This window comes from Leucopleurus acutus (genome assembly GCF_964270905.1).
Source record: "Leucopleurus acutus genome assembly, chromosome: 2".
NCBI lineage: Eukaryota > Metazoa > Chordata > Mammalia > Artiodactyla > Delphinidae > Leucopleurus > Leucopleurus acutus.
The window spans coordinates 92,178,620-92,196,699 of NC_139143.1; the positions used below are offsets into that span (position 1 = coordinate 92,178,620).

General features: G+C 44.2%; 1 protein-coding gene across 3 annotated transcripts in view; it reads left to right on the top strand.

The window, feature by feature from the left end:
- Positions 1-6,958: 6,958 nt before the first annotated feature.
- The window catches only part of TSPAN2 (tetraspanin 2), a gene marked incomplete at its 3' end in the record, with an annotated part of 40,959 nt that continues 29,837 nt past the window's right edge, over positions 6,959-18,080 (top strand). For all 3 annotated transcript variants that reach the window (XM_082833409.1, XM_082833410.1, XM_082833411.1), the window contains exon 1: positions 6,959-7,071. In XM_082833409.1, the coding sequence (XP_082689535.1) occupies positions 7,003-7,071 (69 nt within the window). In that variant the 5' untranslated portion in view covers positions 6,959-7,002. The remainder of the gene's footprint in view (positions 7,072-18,080) is intronic.

Below are 18,080 nucleotides of genomic sequence, written 5' to 3' on the forward strand. Positions count from 1 at the left end.
ACCAATTCCAGTGAACTATAATCCACCTATTATTGCTGAGGTATTTGTACGGTGGCCATTGCCTCCTCAGAAGCTCTTTTCTCCCTCGGCCTCTGTGACATCACTTTCCTCTGAGTTTTCTCTTACCTCTCTGGTCATTTCTTCCCAGTCTACTTTGAGTCTACATCTCTGCCCACTTCCTACATTGCTGTTGTTCTTAAGTTTCTGTTCTCAACACTTTTCACATTCTCCCTGGCCATGTCATCCATCCTCGTGGCCTAAAACAGCCTTCTATCTCTGGGGCATGCATATAATGGCAATGTAAGAAATCTTTCCAGAGGGTACTCCCACGTGAATAGTTCTAAAAGAATCAATTTTCCAGATCCTCAATTTCCACGTGTATTCCTTCCTAGAATCAATCTGCCTGAGAATATGCCTGTGATCAAGGTGTCTCCCCTCACAAGCTACCTCTCACTCATCTGAAATCCTATTACAGTACATTTCTCCTGAGCTTATATAAAAATCTTTTGGCCAGCAACTTGAAAAATTCCTTAGGTACTGAGACCACTAACAATGACATTAATATAGTGAATGACTATAACATGGGTAGCAAATGCTCTTGTAAGTTAGAAGGGTTCCAACTATGCTTTAAATAAAATTGAAGAAACACTAAAGTTGTCAGTTGATTGATCATTAGAAATAGTTTTTGATTTAAATTTATTTATTTATTTATTTTTTGGCTATGTTGGGTCTTCATTTCTGTGCGAGGGCTTTCTCTAATTGTGGCAAGAGAGGGTCACTCTTCATCGCGGTGCGCGGGCCTCTCGCTATCGCAGCCTCTCTTGTTGTGGAGCACAGACAGGCTCCAGACGCGCAGGCTCAGTAATTGTGGCTCACGGGCCCAGTTGCTCTGCAGAATATGGGATCTTCCCAGACCAGGGCTCGAACCCGTGTCCCCTGCATTGGCAGGCAGATTCTCAACCACTGCGCCACCAGGGAAGCCCCTAGAAATAGTTTCTGATGACAGATCAGTATGTGAATTGGGGCATACAATTCAGAAGGGGTTTAAAGAATTGATTGGCATTGCTATAACAACTCCTTCCATCCTTATCTACTTATTTGTCTAAACAAAGTTTCTTAGCATTAATATCAAAGCAATAAAAAATATTAAGGGAATTTATGCTGAGCCCTGTGTTGTTCTAGCAATAAGGAATATTCATTCATGGATACATGAACTAGTAGAAAAAAATCCCAACCCCACCAATCTCACTAACAGATGCATTTCCAGTAATATTTTATGTTTAATGATTGATTATTTATATTGTATTTGTTATTTTAATTAATTGTATACTAAGAATAATTTTAATGATAACTCAGCCTAGAAGAAATTAATTAACACTCAGAGCCTTATGGTCTCAGAAGGAAACATTAATTTCTTTTATTAAACATATAATAATATTTGTTTGAACAAGTATAAAAGAACATTCAAGAAAAATCTTTCACACATAAAAATGCATTGCTTTGGGATTACACTTCATGGAAAAAGTGAAATAAAATACAAGTTTAAGGAGACGAAAGAAAGACATAAAGCTTTCACCATATTAAAGAGGAGCTTTTTCATGTACTTTTTAAAATAGATGATGCGTATATACAAATGTTAAATCATTATGTTGTACACCCAAAATTAATATAATGTTGCATGTCAATTATACCTCAATTTAAAAAATTATTTTGGGGCTTCCCTGGTGGCGCAGTGGTTGAGAGTCCACCTGACGATGCAGGGGACACGGGTTCGTGCCCCGGTCCGGGAGGATCCCACATGCCGTGGAGCGGCTGGGCCCGTGAGCCATGGCTGCTGAGCATGCGTGTCCGGAGCCTGTGCTCCGCAACAGGAGAGGCCACAACAGTGAGAGGCCCGCATACCGCAAAAAAAAAAATTATTTTGAATTAAGTTTCTCATCAATGAGGAATGTTTAAAAATTGAAGATACCATCATGTACAAGTCTTGATCAAAAATTTCATGTTGTCATTTCAAATATCAAATCTGATTTTAAAAAATGGACGATGGTTGGTAGCCGATCACACTGGTATTTAGTTTCTATTGAATGCATTAAAATGAGGGATGTGACCATTTTCTTTTAAAATGTCAAAATTTGAAATACATCAGAAATGACATCTTTTGCATATACTCAAACTTATAATAAATAATTTTATATGTCAACCATGTGTGAGGGTAAATACTGTACAATTCCATTTATATAATATTGTGTAACAGGAAAAACTATAGTAAAAAAAAAATCAAAACAGTAGTTTTCTTTAGGAGAGGTGGGGTCATGGATTGACTGGGAAAAGGTACAAGGGAACTTTTCAGTGGTGATAGTAATGTCCTATACCTTAATAGGGTTTGGAGTTAGAAAGGCAAAAGTATTTGTCAAAAATCATCAAAGGTATGCTTAAAATGTGAACATTTCATTCAGATAAATTTTATCTAAAAAAAGAAGGACTATAAGCAAATATTTGAACTCTAGTTACTGTTATTCATTCTGAAGAGTTTAGGGGTAAAATGTATTGTCTAAAATTCAATCTGGAAATGCATAAAAAATAAGATAGGCTGACAAATGGACAGATGAAGAAGTAAGTAATGTAACTAAAGTAAAAAAAAATTTTTTTAAGTTCAAACGTTTTTATTAATTCAAACTATTTGTTGTAGTTCCAAAAAACTATGATTTTCACCATAAGGGCTACTTGAAGAAGGCTTTCTCTATTCTTTGACATAAACAGACATTTGCTAAATGGAGATGACAGTTGGTGTGAATTTTAAAATTTTAAATGCAGCTTATTTCTTAAATTAGAATAGTATCTGCAATAATACAAACTGAAGATTGAACCTGATAAAGTATAATATTAAATCTGATTTGTTATGAGTAAAAATGCTGGTATATTACATTTTTGGGTGTACTATGCTACTAAAATGCCTTAAGGGTAATTTGAGGATGCAGATGGAATTATATGACTTTTAATAAACTGGAAATAAGTTACGTATGGGTGTGCTTGACTGACATATGCCTTACCGACAGTATGTCACAAAAATAGAAATATACAAAAATGTTATACATCACTAGATATTGATTCTTGTAAATCATGATAAAATTTCTGATTGGAATATTTTTTATAACATCTTTATTGGAGTATGATTGCTTTACAATGGTGTGTTAGTTTCTGCTTTATAACAAAGTGAATCAGCTGTAGTAGAATCTAGGTGGCGAGTATATGGTGTTCACTGCTCAATTCTTTCAACTTTTTTGTATGCCTGAAAATATTCATAATAAAATATTGGGGGAAATGTGCAAGGGAGAATATATTTTTTCATAATTCTTTTAGGGAACGTGTGAGCAAAAGTTTGTAGACCACTGGTTTCTATTATCAACATTTGCTGATGAATCTTTAACTTAAACTTACAGTCCAAACCTCTCCCCAGAATCTCAATCATATTTCCATTTGTCTCCTGGACACATTATCGGGATTTCCCATCACATTTAAAACTCAACAGATCTAAACATGAATTTATTGTCTTCACATGTCAGTTAAAATATCATCAGCTAAAAGTAACAGAATATAAGTGTCAAACAAAATGAGGGTTATTTTTCCTACATAACAAGAAACCTGGAGATAGGTGCCTGCTGGTGTTGGTTCAGCAGTTCAATGATATCCTGGCTGGCAGGTCTGCAATTCTCTTGGCCTTTCCTCATAGTCACAAAATGTTCTACAGCTCTAGGCATCATGCCTGAGTTCAAGACAGGAAAAGAGGGAAGGAAGCAATGCCAGTGACAATTGAATCTTTTTTTTTAAAATAAATAAATTTATTTATTTATTTATTATTTTTGGCTGCGTTGGGTCTTCATTGCTGCACACAGGCTTTCTCTAGTCGTGGCGAGCAGGGTCCGCCCTTCATTGCAGTGCATGGGCTTCTCATTGTGGTGGTTTTTCTTGTTGTGGAGCACGGGCTCTAGGCTCACGGACTTTAGTGGCTGTGGCGCGTGGGCTCAGTAGTTGTAGCTCGCGGGTTCTAGAGCGCAGGCTCAGTAGTTGTGGCGCACAGGCTTAGTTGCTGTGCAGCATGTGGGATCTTCCTGGACGAGTGCTCAAACCTGTGTCCCCTGCATTGGCAGGCAGATTCTTAACCACTGCACCACCAGGGAAGTCCCACAACTGAACCATTTACCAAGACAATTTCAGGTTTTCCAGAAACCTCCCAACAGACTTCCACATAAATCCCATTAATCAGAACTGTGTCCTACTACCACCCCTACCTGCAAAGGATACCAGGAAGCAAGTACTTAACCTTCCTATCCTCTAAATTGGACATAGGATTGGGTGACAGGTGAGCCCACCTACAGTATCTGTAACATTCTCCCCAAAACCTGCTCCATCGTCTATAAGCTCTATCTGTGTTAATGGTTCCATGATCTGCCTAGTTACCCAAGTAAGAAACCCAGGAGTCATCATTTCCTCTCTTTCCCCTCCTATCCCTATATCCAATCTGTCTTGATCTTTCATCAAGCTTTTGAATACCTCTGAAATCTGAGCCTCCTTCCTAAACCCATTGCCACTGTCTTGGTTCAGGTTCTCATTTCTTACCTGAACTGCAATAGTAGTCTCTTAATTAGTCTCAAGCCTTAACTTCAAAGCATCCTCCATGCAGCCCCAATTTGACTAAAAATAGAAATCTAACCATCTTATGCCCTGCTTTAGCTCCTGTCTCTGGCTTTGCATAATGTCTAGTTTAAAGGCTAACTTCCTTATTTAATTTAATGTAGTCTCCTACTTTCATATAATGATGTACTCTTGAACACGTGTTATCAGTTAGGATGTCCTAGTCCTGTCAAGGGTCAGCTCCCCTAAGACACAGCTTTGTTGAAGGGTGGGTGGCTGGGGAAGTCTACACTCAAAATCTATATCTGTTACGTTAGGCAGGCAACCCTCTGTCTCTAATGCATGTGTGCTAACATTGTAGTGTGAAAGGATAATAGATTTATAATAGGGGTTCTGTTCCCAGAGGGTCGAGAATGTATTTTGTCTTAGAGACATAAAATTCAACAATATATTTAAAGTATCATAGCATTGTTGTTCATTTAGTTCAGAGATTTACTGAACGCCTACCATGTACTGGACACTATTCTTTAGTTCTTTTCTTTTTGGATAGATCAGAGAGGACAATAAGTGTTTGACTGACACTAAAGATGTGCCTCTTTCTGCATTCCTAATGACTTCCATCTCTGCCTCTATTTCACTATTTGGGGCTTATACTTATTACCAGAATCCACACATTCATTTTTCTGTCTTCTCTTCATTTTCATAAGTTAAAATTCATGAGATATTCAAACAAGTGTCCAAAGACACAGATGGTAAAGACGGCAACATGGTAGAAACTGACTGGTAGAGTACAACACAGTGATAGCTAACCCTTATATTGTACTTACTTACTCTGTGCCAGACACTGTTCTAGGTACTTTACAAATATTAACTCATTAACCTGCACAACTCCACGAGGTATGTACTGGTATCTCCATGTTGCAGATGAGGAAACTGAGGCCCCAGGACAGCTTGGCACTTTTGTGAGCTGACTGAAAGCTGTGCCCTAGCACCTTCTCCACTCACCTCCCTCTGCTCCACTTGGGCTGCTCCCCTTCTCACAGGCCCCCCAGGAGCCCCTGGCTTCTCCAGCCCTGTGCTTTGGCACCTGCCGCCCCGTCTGCTCTTCCCTTCTGCTCAGACTCGTTCAGGACTCGCTCAGGCCCACTGTCCTCAGCAAAGCCTTCCCTGTCCAGTGCCAAGAGGGCAGGCGGTGCTTACCAGAACCTTGCCCCACATCCTCACCTTGCTATAATTTGCTCATAGATCTGTCTCTACCACCAGAGCCAGTTGCAGCAGGCCTGGCTGTCTCCTCGTTGTCGAGTCCCTGGGGCTTGCTACTATCCCTGGCCTATAACGGGCACTTAAAGTTTTACTGAATTAATGCATAGGCTCCCTGGATTTTACACTTTCTTGTCGCCCCCGTACTGCCTGGCACCACATGTTGCAGACACTTAGTCATTCGGAGTGGGAGCCTGGTTTCCCCACCAGACCCCTAACTTAATAAAATAAAGCGAAACAAAACCTTCCCCACTTTGCTCCCATTTCCACATCACAATAATCCCCGAGGATCTGGATTCCTTTCCAAGCTCTCCCATCAGTCGAATACAGCAGGACCCGGAGTGTCTGACTCCCCTCCAATGGCCAGGCCGAGCAGGATGGGTCGCAGTCTTCTGGGCGCAGGGAAGCCGCATCCCACGCCTTCTTCTCCCAGTTCTTGCCTATTAAGGTAAGAGTTGGAGTCGCGCGGAAGGGGCCGAGGGAGGGTCCCCTAGAAGCTGCTTCCGCGGCCTGTGCGCTCGCAAGGCGCTGGGGAATCACAACCTGGGACCGGGTGCCCCGGGCCGGGTGTCCCGCGACGGGTACTGCCAGCTTCTGGACGGCTTTGGGTCCTACTTATCTCTTCTACCCGAGGCCATCTTCCTAGTTTCCATAGCCACCAGGGCCGTGTCCTTATTCTCAACTATCACCGCAGGCCTCAAATGAGTCTCTGCACAGAGCTCTGATTAAATGAGTCTCGGGTCCCCAGTGGACGCTCCTTCCTCGCAGATGCTCCGATAACCACCGCGAGAGGGGTGCCTGCGGGGCGCGTCGCCCGGCCTGGGGAGGGAAGGAGGCGGCCTCTCGTTCCGGAGGTGAGCGGGGTACCTGCTCCTTCTGGCCGCTCGACCCCCCACCCAGCGGCGCTCCCACCCATCGCCAGCCTCTTGGCTCGGGGTCCTCCCCGGCCCTCTCTCACCCTGTGCCGGCTCCAGCCCCGCCCCCCCGCCCCCCCCCCGCAGGCCCCGCCCAAGGCCCCTCGCGCTCCGCCCCCTCCCCGCCGGCTCCCGGCGCTGCCGGAGCTCCGAGCCCGGGCCTGGGGACTCGGGATCCCGCCGCCGGGGCCGCAGCATGGGGCGCTTCGGCGGGGCCCTGCGGTGCATCAAGTACCTGCTGCTCGGCTTCAACCTGCTCTTCTGGGTGAGACCCGGAGCGGAAAGGGCCGGGCAGGGGAGGGGGCTGGGCGGGGACGCAGGGCAGGGGTCCCCGGGGAGCTGATCGCTGCGGCTTCCGAGCCGGGCTCCTGAAGGCAGGGTGTTCAAAAAGACGGAGGGAAGAAAAAGGCAGACAAAGTGGGCGGGGTGGGGAGGGGGGGAGGGAGGGAAAGATGGAGGGGGAGAGAACCGACAGAGAGAGAGATTGAGCAATGAGAAATGGTGAAAAGGGGGGAGACCCCGTGCGGCTCTTCCCTTTGAGGAACCTCTCTGCCTCGGTTTTCATCTGGAGTCTGGTAACACCAGGTGCGGGGCCACCAGCTTCTCTGCGCACACACCCCCTTCTCGCTCTGTCTTTCCGCTGGAGCAGGGGCCCGCCAGGGCGCCGGGACTGCCAGAGGTGGTGCCCCATCCGGAGTGTGCGGAGACATCACCTGGCTGTGGCGGGCTTGTGTAGGAAATTGGGGGTAGCAGTGGAAGTGGTATTGGTGGGGGTTCAGCCTTTTTCTGGGCATTAGGGGAGGGTACCGCTGGATGGAAGGAGGCGGTGGTGCTCTTCTGTGAGGGAATGGGCGGAAGGGAGGGGCTTCCAAGGGGCAGCAGCACCTCCCCACAAACCCCAGCTCAAAGCCTTTGCTAAATCCTACTGCTCCCAGAGATGATCTCATTCAACTTTGCATTGAATGAACAACATTCCCAGGATTAGTGGTTCACCGGTTGATAGGGCCATGACCCTTGTCTCCTGTATTACTGGGACAAGATTAGGGCTAGACCATCCCTAGATTCCTGGATATTCTGCCTCAGGCCCTGAAGGACTGGGAGACAAGGTCTGAAAATTGTCTTGTCTGCACATTTCCTCTTGGGCTTCCTCAAGGGAATGTCAGTCACTATAACTGCTCAGACAGACCCTGAAGGAAAATACAGATCTTGCATTGGGTGAAGAAGTTCTTAGAGCTGGGAGGGAGCAGCAAGGGGGCTGGGTGCTTGAAAATAACTAGGATAGAGGAGGTTGCTGTTTGTCTTATCTGCTCTGGGGAGTTTGTTTTCCCGTGACTCCAACTAATTAATTATTGAAGGATGGTCTCTGCTTGTGTCTGCCAACCCTTTAGCCCAGATGCCTGGGTGACTCCAGCAATTCCAAGCTCTCAGAGGTCAAGTTGCCATCCTCAGCATCCCGAAGCAGGGGAAGGTGTGAAGGAGGTACCCCATAGACAGCCCTGAATTTTAAAAATACACATGGCTTTTGTACACTTGGGCATTTACATCCAGCATACTATCGGGAAGGACATTTCTAAAGGCCCTTTATGTTGTGCTTTTGAATAGTCTGGCTTAATTTCAAAAGCTGTTAATTATAAATGTCATGCTTTAGTGACACTCTTCACTCTCACTGCTTACAAGTTCAAAAGAGGTTTTATCGAAGTCTGAGAAGGAATTCTTAGGCTGGGTACAGTGCTTATTTAGTGCCTGATGCTGTGCCAGCCTTTCCAGAGATAATAGGCAACATTTATCGAGCATTTTCAGTGTGTCAGGGACAGTGCTATGCACACTGCATTCATTATTAACTTAATCCTCACAACAATCCTGAGGTGCATACTATTATTATCCCCATTCTTACAAATAAGGAAAAACTGAGGCTCAAATAGGTCCACTTGCCCAAGGTCACACAGCTAATAAGTGGCAGAGGAGGGACTCAGACTCAGCCTTCATGCTCCTAAGCAGTGTGGTACATGTAGTTAACCAGTGGTTCTCAAAGTGTGAGTCCTGGGCCAGTAGCATCAGCACCTCCTGGGAACTTGTCAGAGACGCACATTCTCAGCCCCATCACAGGCCTGCTGAATCAGAAATTCTGGAGGAGGTACCCAGCAATCTATTTAAACAACTCCAGGAAATGCTTATGCCTGCTCGAGTTTGAGAACCACTCTGTTAAAGAATCAATGCACAAGAACTGTAAAAATAACTTATATATGTAAATATAAATAATTTATATTGACAAAAATATATATATAATTTATAAATTAAAAATACTGTTCCCTAAGCTGCTAATCTAGTTGAGGAAATGACCAATGAATATAGAACAACACAAACAAAAAACAACAGCATATAATCAAGTGACAAATTTCACACCTCTGACTCTAAACACAGGAAGGAAGGGAAGTAGGAACAAAGCAATGTTAGAGTGCCTATCATGTATTAGCCACTGGGGTTAGGCATGACCTTTTATATATCCGACCTAATTAAGGAGTTCCCAGCAATAGTGAGGAGTTGGGACAGTTGTCCCGAAGAAGGGGACGTTTAAGCTGAAGATTGAAGGACTGGTAGGATGGAGGTGGACAAGGGTGAGGGGGGTGACACACCACCCATGGGCAGAGGAACAGAGCAAGGGTGAGTGTGACCACCAGCTGACAAAAGGATCAGGCTCAAGTGCAGAGACCGCAAGCAGAGTGTGCTTGAGCAAATTATCTTTACTTCTAGCCCTGTTTTCTCAGCTGAACAATTGAGGTAAGAGTTGCTGAGAGGATTCAAAGGAAATATGTAAAGTATCTGACTTCACCTTCCTGTGAGCCCAGTATGTAGTAAGTGCTCAAATTTTTTAAATTATTACTTTTATTATTAAGTGCCTGGCACATAGAAAGCATTTAATAAAAGTTAGCACTCTTTCCCCAGAGTCCCTTAGTATCGGGGAATAGTGTATATCTTTGCCAAGTAACTTACAGCTTGTCTTTGCTTTAGGATAACTACGCACTGGCTTCTCAGTTTGTACTTGTGGATTTTCCCCACTAGGACTTAGAATACTCTGAGAGCAGGAATCTTTTTCTGTCTTGTTCATGGATATATCTCCAGCGCCTAATAGTACCCAGCTTATAGAAGGCATTCCATAAACATCTGTAGAAAGAATTGATGAATCTACAGGTTAGGGAACTGGATACAAATGGCCTTCCCGATTTGCAAAGGTAATCAATTGTCAACTTTATCTGGAGGGCTGAGCCTGTCTCTTCCTGCTCATTCCCTGTCGGTTTGTTCTTTGTACAGATTGGGCCCAGGAGGAGAATATGGGGCCTTCCTCACTCTCAGTTCCATGGGGAATGGGGACCAGGGACCAGCAGCAGTCACAGACAGCTCTCCCATGTCTATAACTATACAACCAAAGGGAAAGGGGTGACCTGAAACAGGCTCCTAATTATTTAGAGGAAAGCGATTGTTTGGGATAAATTGTCTAGATGTGTACCTTCACTGTAACTGAGGGAACCTGATTCCAGGAAAGCCCCACCCTAGTTTTTGAAGTTGTTTTTTTTTTCCTGGTTAGAGGGTTTGTGGGAAGTTTGGGGAAGGGGGAGAGGGCAGGGGACAGTTTTCCTGGAAGGACAGGCGTTCGCCATGACTTCAGGCGTTCTATTTACACACTCTTAGATGCTTGGCGTGCCTGTCCTTCTGAGGTCTGGGGTCCCCATGGGTGACAGCACTTCCTTTCCTGTCAGGAACTCACCAGAAGGCAGACGCAGAGGCTGGGTGGGGTATGTTTTGTGATCTGCAAATCGATTCGAAACCTCCTTCTGGCAGCTGGGTGAAGTTTCCCTAGGCTGTGCTCCTGGTTTTATAAACATTCAGCTAGAGCCTGCCAGAGCCAGCAGAGCACTCCCCGGCCCAGGGCTGCTGACTGTGCTCACCATTGAATTTTAACAAAACAAAAGTAAAGCCTGGCCCCAAGCCCCACTAAGTTAATTTCTCTTTTCATGGCTGATGTCTAACATGAAACCCCTCCCAGTATCTGTCATGTCTAAATTCGGACATTACAGTCAGATAGCATGGCATGGTCCCATGCCTTTCACTGCGATCACCTTTATTTTTTTTCCCCTCCGTTGCATAGTGATATAAATAAAACACCACAATCTACCAAGCCACGTGTGTCGGTTTAAAGAAAAAAGAAAAAAACCTGGGCTGTTTATTCCTTGGTTTGTTGTGTGTACTCGGCGTTTTCCCACCGCTGTGCTGTGTGAGCTGCTCAGGGTCGCCGACCAACAGGAAGCAGGACCGTTCATTGTTGAAAGTCAGACGCCATATATGGCTTGTTTGAAGCTGCTCTCCTTTCCTTCTCACTGTTATTAATGCAGCTCTGGAGTTTCACTTGGTGATGCCTAACAGGTGCTTTTAGGAAAGACCGTGTCTCGTGGGCTTACGAGATGTCTGACTTGTCTACTCCTCTTTCCCAAATTCATTTCAAACTGTAGCTCCAGAGCTACCACCTGTCAGAAAGACTTGTTTAAAAAAATACCTGGGCTTCCCTGGTGGCGCAGTGGTTGAGAGTCCGCCTGCCGATGCAGGGGACACGGGTTCGTGCCCTGGTCCGGGAAGATCCCATATGCCGTGGAGCGGCTGGGCCCGTGAGCCATGGCCGCTGAGCCTGTGCGTCCGGAGCCTGTGCACCGCAACGGGAGAGACCACGACAGTGAGAGGCCCGCGTACAGCAAAAAAAAAAAAAAAAAAAAAACCTGAAGAAAGTATTCTATGGGTCCACCCAAAAGCTAGACCACCCCAGAAGGCAGATAGGAATTTCCTTGGCCCTGTCGTTGGATAGTCTCCATTTCTGATTTCTGTCAAAGTGGGGAGAGAGCGGCAGCCTCCCCTATTTTGGACAAGAGGGGCCCAGTGGTGCTGGGAGGGGCAGGACTCTATGATAGGAGCCAGCCTGCAGAAGCCAGAGCTATGGTTCCAGGAGTCTGGTAGACCTCGGCCAGGTCTAGGCAGCATGGCAATTCATATCCACGAATTCAAAGCCTGGAAGGTGGATACTGGCATCTCACTTCCTGGGTTTATCCCTGGCCATAGTATTTACTAAACAGGGGTGCTTCGTTAGTAAGCTGTTTAACCTCTTTGAGCCTCCATTTTCTCATCTATATAATGGACATAATCAAGTATCAACATCAGTGTATGACTTTGGTGCAGATAAAAGAGTAAATATATGTAAAGTATTAAGTATGGTACATGAGATAGTAAATATTCAGTAACATAGATATATATTACTGGTAGTCATATTTAAACGCTAGAAAACGAGTGGGAAAGTGGAGTCTAGAATCCAAGAGATTCATAAAGGTAAGGAGAAGTAGGAAACAGGTGTCCTAAGTCCAACCAACCAAGCAAAGTGGCAAGAGTCTTGTAGCTTATCAAAGGCCTGAAGTCAAAAGGAGAGGTTCTTTCCTCTGCAATTAGTCACTCAGCAAGTATGTGCTTACCACCAGCTATGTGCCCAGCACCCTACCAAATGCTGGGCATTCAGAAATGGTTGAGACACAGTCCCTGATCTTGAGGCACTCAAAAGACCTTTATTTGGTGCTCCTTTGTGCCTTTGAGTATAGTTTACTGACTCTTTAATGTCTTTGCTCCTCGGGGCAGGGAGTGTGCTGTGCTGGTATCCTTCTTCTTCCATCTCTCAGCACCTAGAATAGCTTCGGGCAGTCACTGGCACAGCTCTGGCTAACAGACCCTAGCGCTGGAGCTGTTTGTTTGTTGCCCGCCCTGCTTCTGTGCTACCAAGGGAAGGCCAGGGGGTAGAAATAGGAAAACCTTTGGTGATCAGTGCCTCTCAAACTTGAACATGAATACAAATCACCTGGGAATCTTGTTCAAATATATATTCTGATTTGGTAGGTCTGCATTTCTAAGAAGCCCCCAGATGCTGTTCATGCTGCTGGTCCAGGGAACACACTTTGAGAAGCACCGGTTTAGATGTGGCCTTAAGAGGTCAAAGATCCACTGGTGGCTCTCATTTCTGAATGGGGCAGGGAGTGCCCTTCCTTTAGGCCTGCTCACCTGGCTTCCTTGTGGCAGTTCTCTTAATTCCATTTACCACTTTACCGTTATTCTTCTAAGAATTTTCTTTTACGCTGAGACTTGTTGGTTTCTACAATTACCAGGAGGCCACCTGTCCATTGCCCATTATGCTTCACTGTGTTATTCCAGAATATGTAGTATCTTTGGGTCTCCAATCATGTGTGACAAAAGAGAACATAACTTCCATTCCCCACCTTAACACTGACAGTTAATATCACAACAGGGCTGTTCTCCTAAAGCAAGTGACACTCTACTAACCATCATGTCATGCTTGCAAAGGAATTAAGGAGAAGGAATTGAGAAAGAAGCCCATAAGATGGGACGACCAGATGGGCTGAGAGCACATGATACAGACGAATAGGGGTTACCGTGGCTTGCTGTTTTCATCCTCTTTGGATTTAATTAGGGACAAAAATAACATTCATATGATGCTTTGGTTTAAAAATGCTCTTACATGCATTATCCCATTTGATCATGAATCACAACAATCCCATGAAGTAATGTAATCCCCGTTTTACAGATGTGAAAGCCGAAAGGCAAGCACAGTATGTCTGGGGTCCAAGAGTTAGGGAGGAGCAAAGCCAAGATTCACACCCTGGTCTTCTGATTTTAAACCCTGTGTTCTTTTCACCATACACATTTATGAGGGCACATGGAATGTAAGGTATAATAAATGCTACTGGCTTAGAAAACGTGAAGTTTATGGCTGGGGAGATTATATCCAGTGTTGGATTGTCTTGATGCATTCCAGAAATGCAGGTGCAAAGAGGTGCATAACGCTCTGGCATGTGGGAGAAAGAAGAGAAAGGCTGAGAACACCCCTGATTGGTTTAAGGCAGAGGAAAAGCAAGATGGGAATTGAGAAAGGGTATGTATCAAGAGACAGTGTTTAAAATTAATTTCAGTAGCAAAAACTTGAAGAAGAATATTAAGCATTTTATAAATGGAGGGTACGTGCTGGCTGCTTTCCCATGCACATTTTGTATATTAGCTTCCTTAATTCTCACAATGACCTGAAATAGCAGCTATTGTCACCCCTAGTTTATATATAAGGAAACAGAGGTACAGAGAGTTTAAGACCCTTGTCCGAGGCCTCAGAGCTGGCCAGTGGCAGAGTTGGGTTTCTGTGCGTGGCCCCAGAAACTGTCCTCTTAACCACTCCAAGTCTACAGACTGACAAGAAGAGAAGATTGAAGCTGTGATGAGCATGTGAATTCCAGACCTGCACTCTCCAATATGGCGGCTGTGCTACTAACCACATGTGGCTTTTCACACTTAAATTAATCTATATTAAAAAGAATTTAATATTCACCTTCTAAGTTGCACTAGCCACATCTCAAGTGCTCAGTGACCATGGGTGGCTAGTGGCTGCAGTATTGGACAGCACAGACAGAGAACGTTTATATTTACATCACTGGAGAAAGTTCTTTTGGATAGCTCTAGCCTAAATATAGTTATTCTTTCTCTCATAAGTCATCTTTTCCTGTTTTTCTCTTATTGGGTCTTATAAAAACTAAAACCAAAGAGAGAGGGGGAACATACTTTCTGGAAAGCAGGACCGACATACCTAGTATAGAGGTTTAGAAACTCAAGGGAATCCCAGCTGTCATGGAAAGAGTGTAGTGCTAAAATAAAAATTAGTAAAGGAAGGCAGCTGAGGACTAAATCATTAGAATCGTGGCCATGGTGTTTCCTATCTTGAGTAGGATTAAGTTTTCAGTTTGAATATAACATTAGTGAGTCTACCACCATAATAACAATAAGTGCTGGGCAATCACAGTTCTGAGTGGTTCTAAGTATGTAAGGTGAACTCATGTAATCTCTTAAGGAGGCACTATTATTACCCCCACGTTGCAGCTGAGGAAGCTGAAGGTTAGTGAGGTTAAGGGACTTGCCTGAGATCACAGGACTACTAAGTGGCAGAGCCTGATTCAAACCCGGGCTGCCTAGAACCCCCTGATTTTATCTGCTACAACTCCTCGACAACACAGAGTATAATGTGGATTGTTTTTGTTACTATCCTGTCCCAGAGCATCATTATTCAGTCTGAATACTCAGAAGAGGTAAAATGATCTACAAGAGCAGTTGGGGAATGTTCCAAGGTGTGTGCCAAGCCCTGTCCTCCCCATTGTAATGGTGACTGGGAAAGAGTCAGCTTATAAACTGGGGCAAAGGAATTAGGCAGGGACAACAGAGCCCCCCAGTGGGGCAGGGATGGGGCCTGGAAGCTGCTGCCACGCATCCAGGAAGCCCACATGGTCTCCCTGTGCTCCCTGTACCCGTCTAGTCCCCTGTAAGTGGCCCAGTGCTGCCTGCCTCTCTGACCCCAAATGATTTCTGGTCAAATTGCTGTTAAGAAAAATTCACTCTAGAATACAAGACTTTCAGGATTCCATTCAAGCTAACTTTTGAATAAACAAAGTGTTTTGGCTTGTTCCAATCTAACCTGAGTTTTACCTGAAGCATTTTTTTCTCCCATTGTCTGTCTGTAACAACTAAAACCGGGTGAAGATCATTATTATTGATTGATATTCAAAAATCCTGTTTATCTGCTCAAGAGTAGTTCTCTCAAACTACCTTGAAAAATATTAGGCTGTAAAATAAATATTGTTTAATGTTCCATCTTTGCTTATGTAAAAGTGCAATATAGTTGAGATGTCATAGACATCAGGGTAGCCCTCAAAGTCCTGTTTACTCAGAGGGCAAGCCTGGGATAAGAGCCAGCTGGATGCTGCCAGGAGGGAGTTCAGAGATCACAGAAAAGACCATTATTGTCCTCCTGGAGCTTGTCCCCCCGGTCAGGTAAGACAGACACTGGCTTTAAATCACTTTGATAACTTGGTGGATTGGATTTTACTTTAGTTGTATTTGATCTTCATTTGATAGAGCCGTCTGCTCAGTGGAATCATTAGCCAGTAGCCTGTGGCATTTGTTTTTACTGTATGAAGAAAACTATACAGCCATCATCTTTCTCCTAATCCTTACTGATCTTCTCCTCTCCTTTTCCCTGTATCTCTTTAGAAGAAGGCATTGTGTACAACCACTGAATAAATACATACACTTTCCATATCTATATTTATCTGCTTTATCATTCAGAGCAAGCTTTTCATCCTGGCTCAGTTTCCTTCCCCGACCTTAGTATCCCCCCAGCACTTTTGTACTATCCCCCCCCCCCCAGCAATGTCAATTGATCCACACAAGTTAACTCTAACAACCTAAACAAACAGCAGAAGGTATAATTAGGACAAATATGTAGCCCAATTATCTTTCTGGAGATGCATAGAACACTCCTGCTCTATCGTGGTTTGAATTGCAGAACCCATCCATTAGTGCAGAGAATTAAGCATTGATTTTTAAAATATATCCTTACCTGAAGGAAGTCTTTCAGGAATTTCTTAGCATAAGCTTGTTCTTATGAAATTGTTGTGAGGAAAATAATAGGGGAAATCAGAAACACTGGCAACTAACCAGTGCGGTTCCAGACTGACAGCCATGCATTTCCAACCTAGCAGCCGTCTCATCATATGCTGCCATAGTCCTGCCTCCCAATTCCACCTCACCTGGTCCTGATGTTGAGGCAAGGGTAGCAAGCTTCCTCAGAGGTGGTTTCACCTGGATGTCATATGGCATTTGGCTCTTGGATTTCTTCTGACAAAATCCTTGATTTTGAGGAAGTGCCATCTCAATCCTTGCCTTGCTTTCACTGCATAATTGGATGAAAATCTTGGGAGCTGGCTTACCTCTTTGAGAAAATTAGTATCATCTTCTAGAGCAAATGTGCTTCCGACTTTTTCCTGCTAAAAGGATGAAACTCCCACTACCCTTATGGTATCATAATGTGATTTGCAATCAGATCAAGAATTGTGAGTGTTCATTACAGTGATTCCATCTGGGGTGAGAATTGCCACCAAGAGCAAGTATTAGCTTAAAAGCTTTTAATGACATTTCTCGGATTGAAGTGTCATTTCCCTCTGAGTGACGTCATCCCAAAGAATAGAATTGCAAAAGAGTTGGGTATGTATGTACATGGTATTCACCCTGGAGGGGCAGGAATACAGAATTCATTTTGTTTATTTTTTCATTCAAGTGCATTGTGTGTGTGTGTGTGTGTGTGTGTGTGTGTGTGTGTGTGTTGCCATGATTACATTAAGTATTCATATGTCCTGCCTATAAAAGGCATGTATAGATTTATTCTTTGTGTCCATGCCTGATGCATGGCACACATCCCTGCAGGCTTGGAAAACACAGAACTGATACTACCTTCTCTAGTTTTGTTTTGTTTTTCTGTGGGAAAATGTTTTGCTGAGTATATTCAACAGTGTATTCACACAGTGCCATCTGAGGTGTCTGCACAGTGTTTCCCAGGTGCAGATGAATTTGAAATCAGTACTTTGGGAAGTATTCCCTTGGAGGGCTGTGAAGGAGTTTGTTCACAATTGCTTCTATCAGCCTGTCTTAGGTCAAGTCGCCATAAAAAAAAAAAAAAAAAAAAACTATAGATTGGGTGGCTTAAACAATAGGAATTTATTTCTCACAGTCCTGGAGCCTGGAAAGTCAAGATCAAGGTATCAGCTAATTCAGTTCCTGGTGAAAGCTTTCTTCCTGGCTTCCAGACAGCTGCCTTCTCCCCGTGTCCTACGTGGCAGAAAGCACTCTCTGGTGTCTCTTATGAGGGAATCCCATCTTGGGAGCCCCACCCTCATGACCTCATTTAATCCTAATCACCTCCCAAAGGCCCCACCTTGAAATGCCATCACATTGAGGGTTAGGGCTTCAACGCATGAATTGTGGCAGGGAGCACAATTCAGTCAACAGCACAGCCTAAACTGTACCTATGTGAAAGCCCTCCATGCATTCATTTAACAGATGTCTGTTGGGATGTGGCTGTGCAAGGCAGAGGGGTAGGTGCTTGGGACACAGCAATATAAACCCTGTCCCTTCCCTCACATAGCTCAGGACTTAATTTTTCTTTTTTAATTACAGAAATATTTAAACAGAAGTGGTTGTATGAGACATGGAGGAAGACACACACCTGGGCTAGGCTAGGCTTCGCAGAGGAAGTGACATGAGAGCTGACAGCTGTGAGTGGGTGTGAGCCAGGTGGAGGGGAGCAGAGGATAACTTTGTAAGCTAAGGAAATAGCAAGAGCAGGGTCCCCAAGTGGGAGAA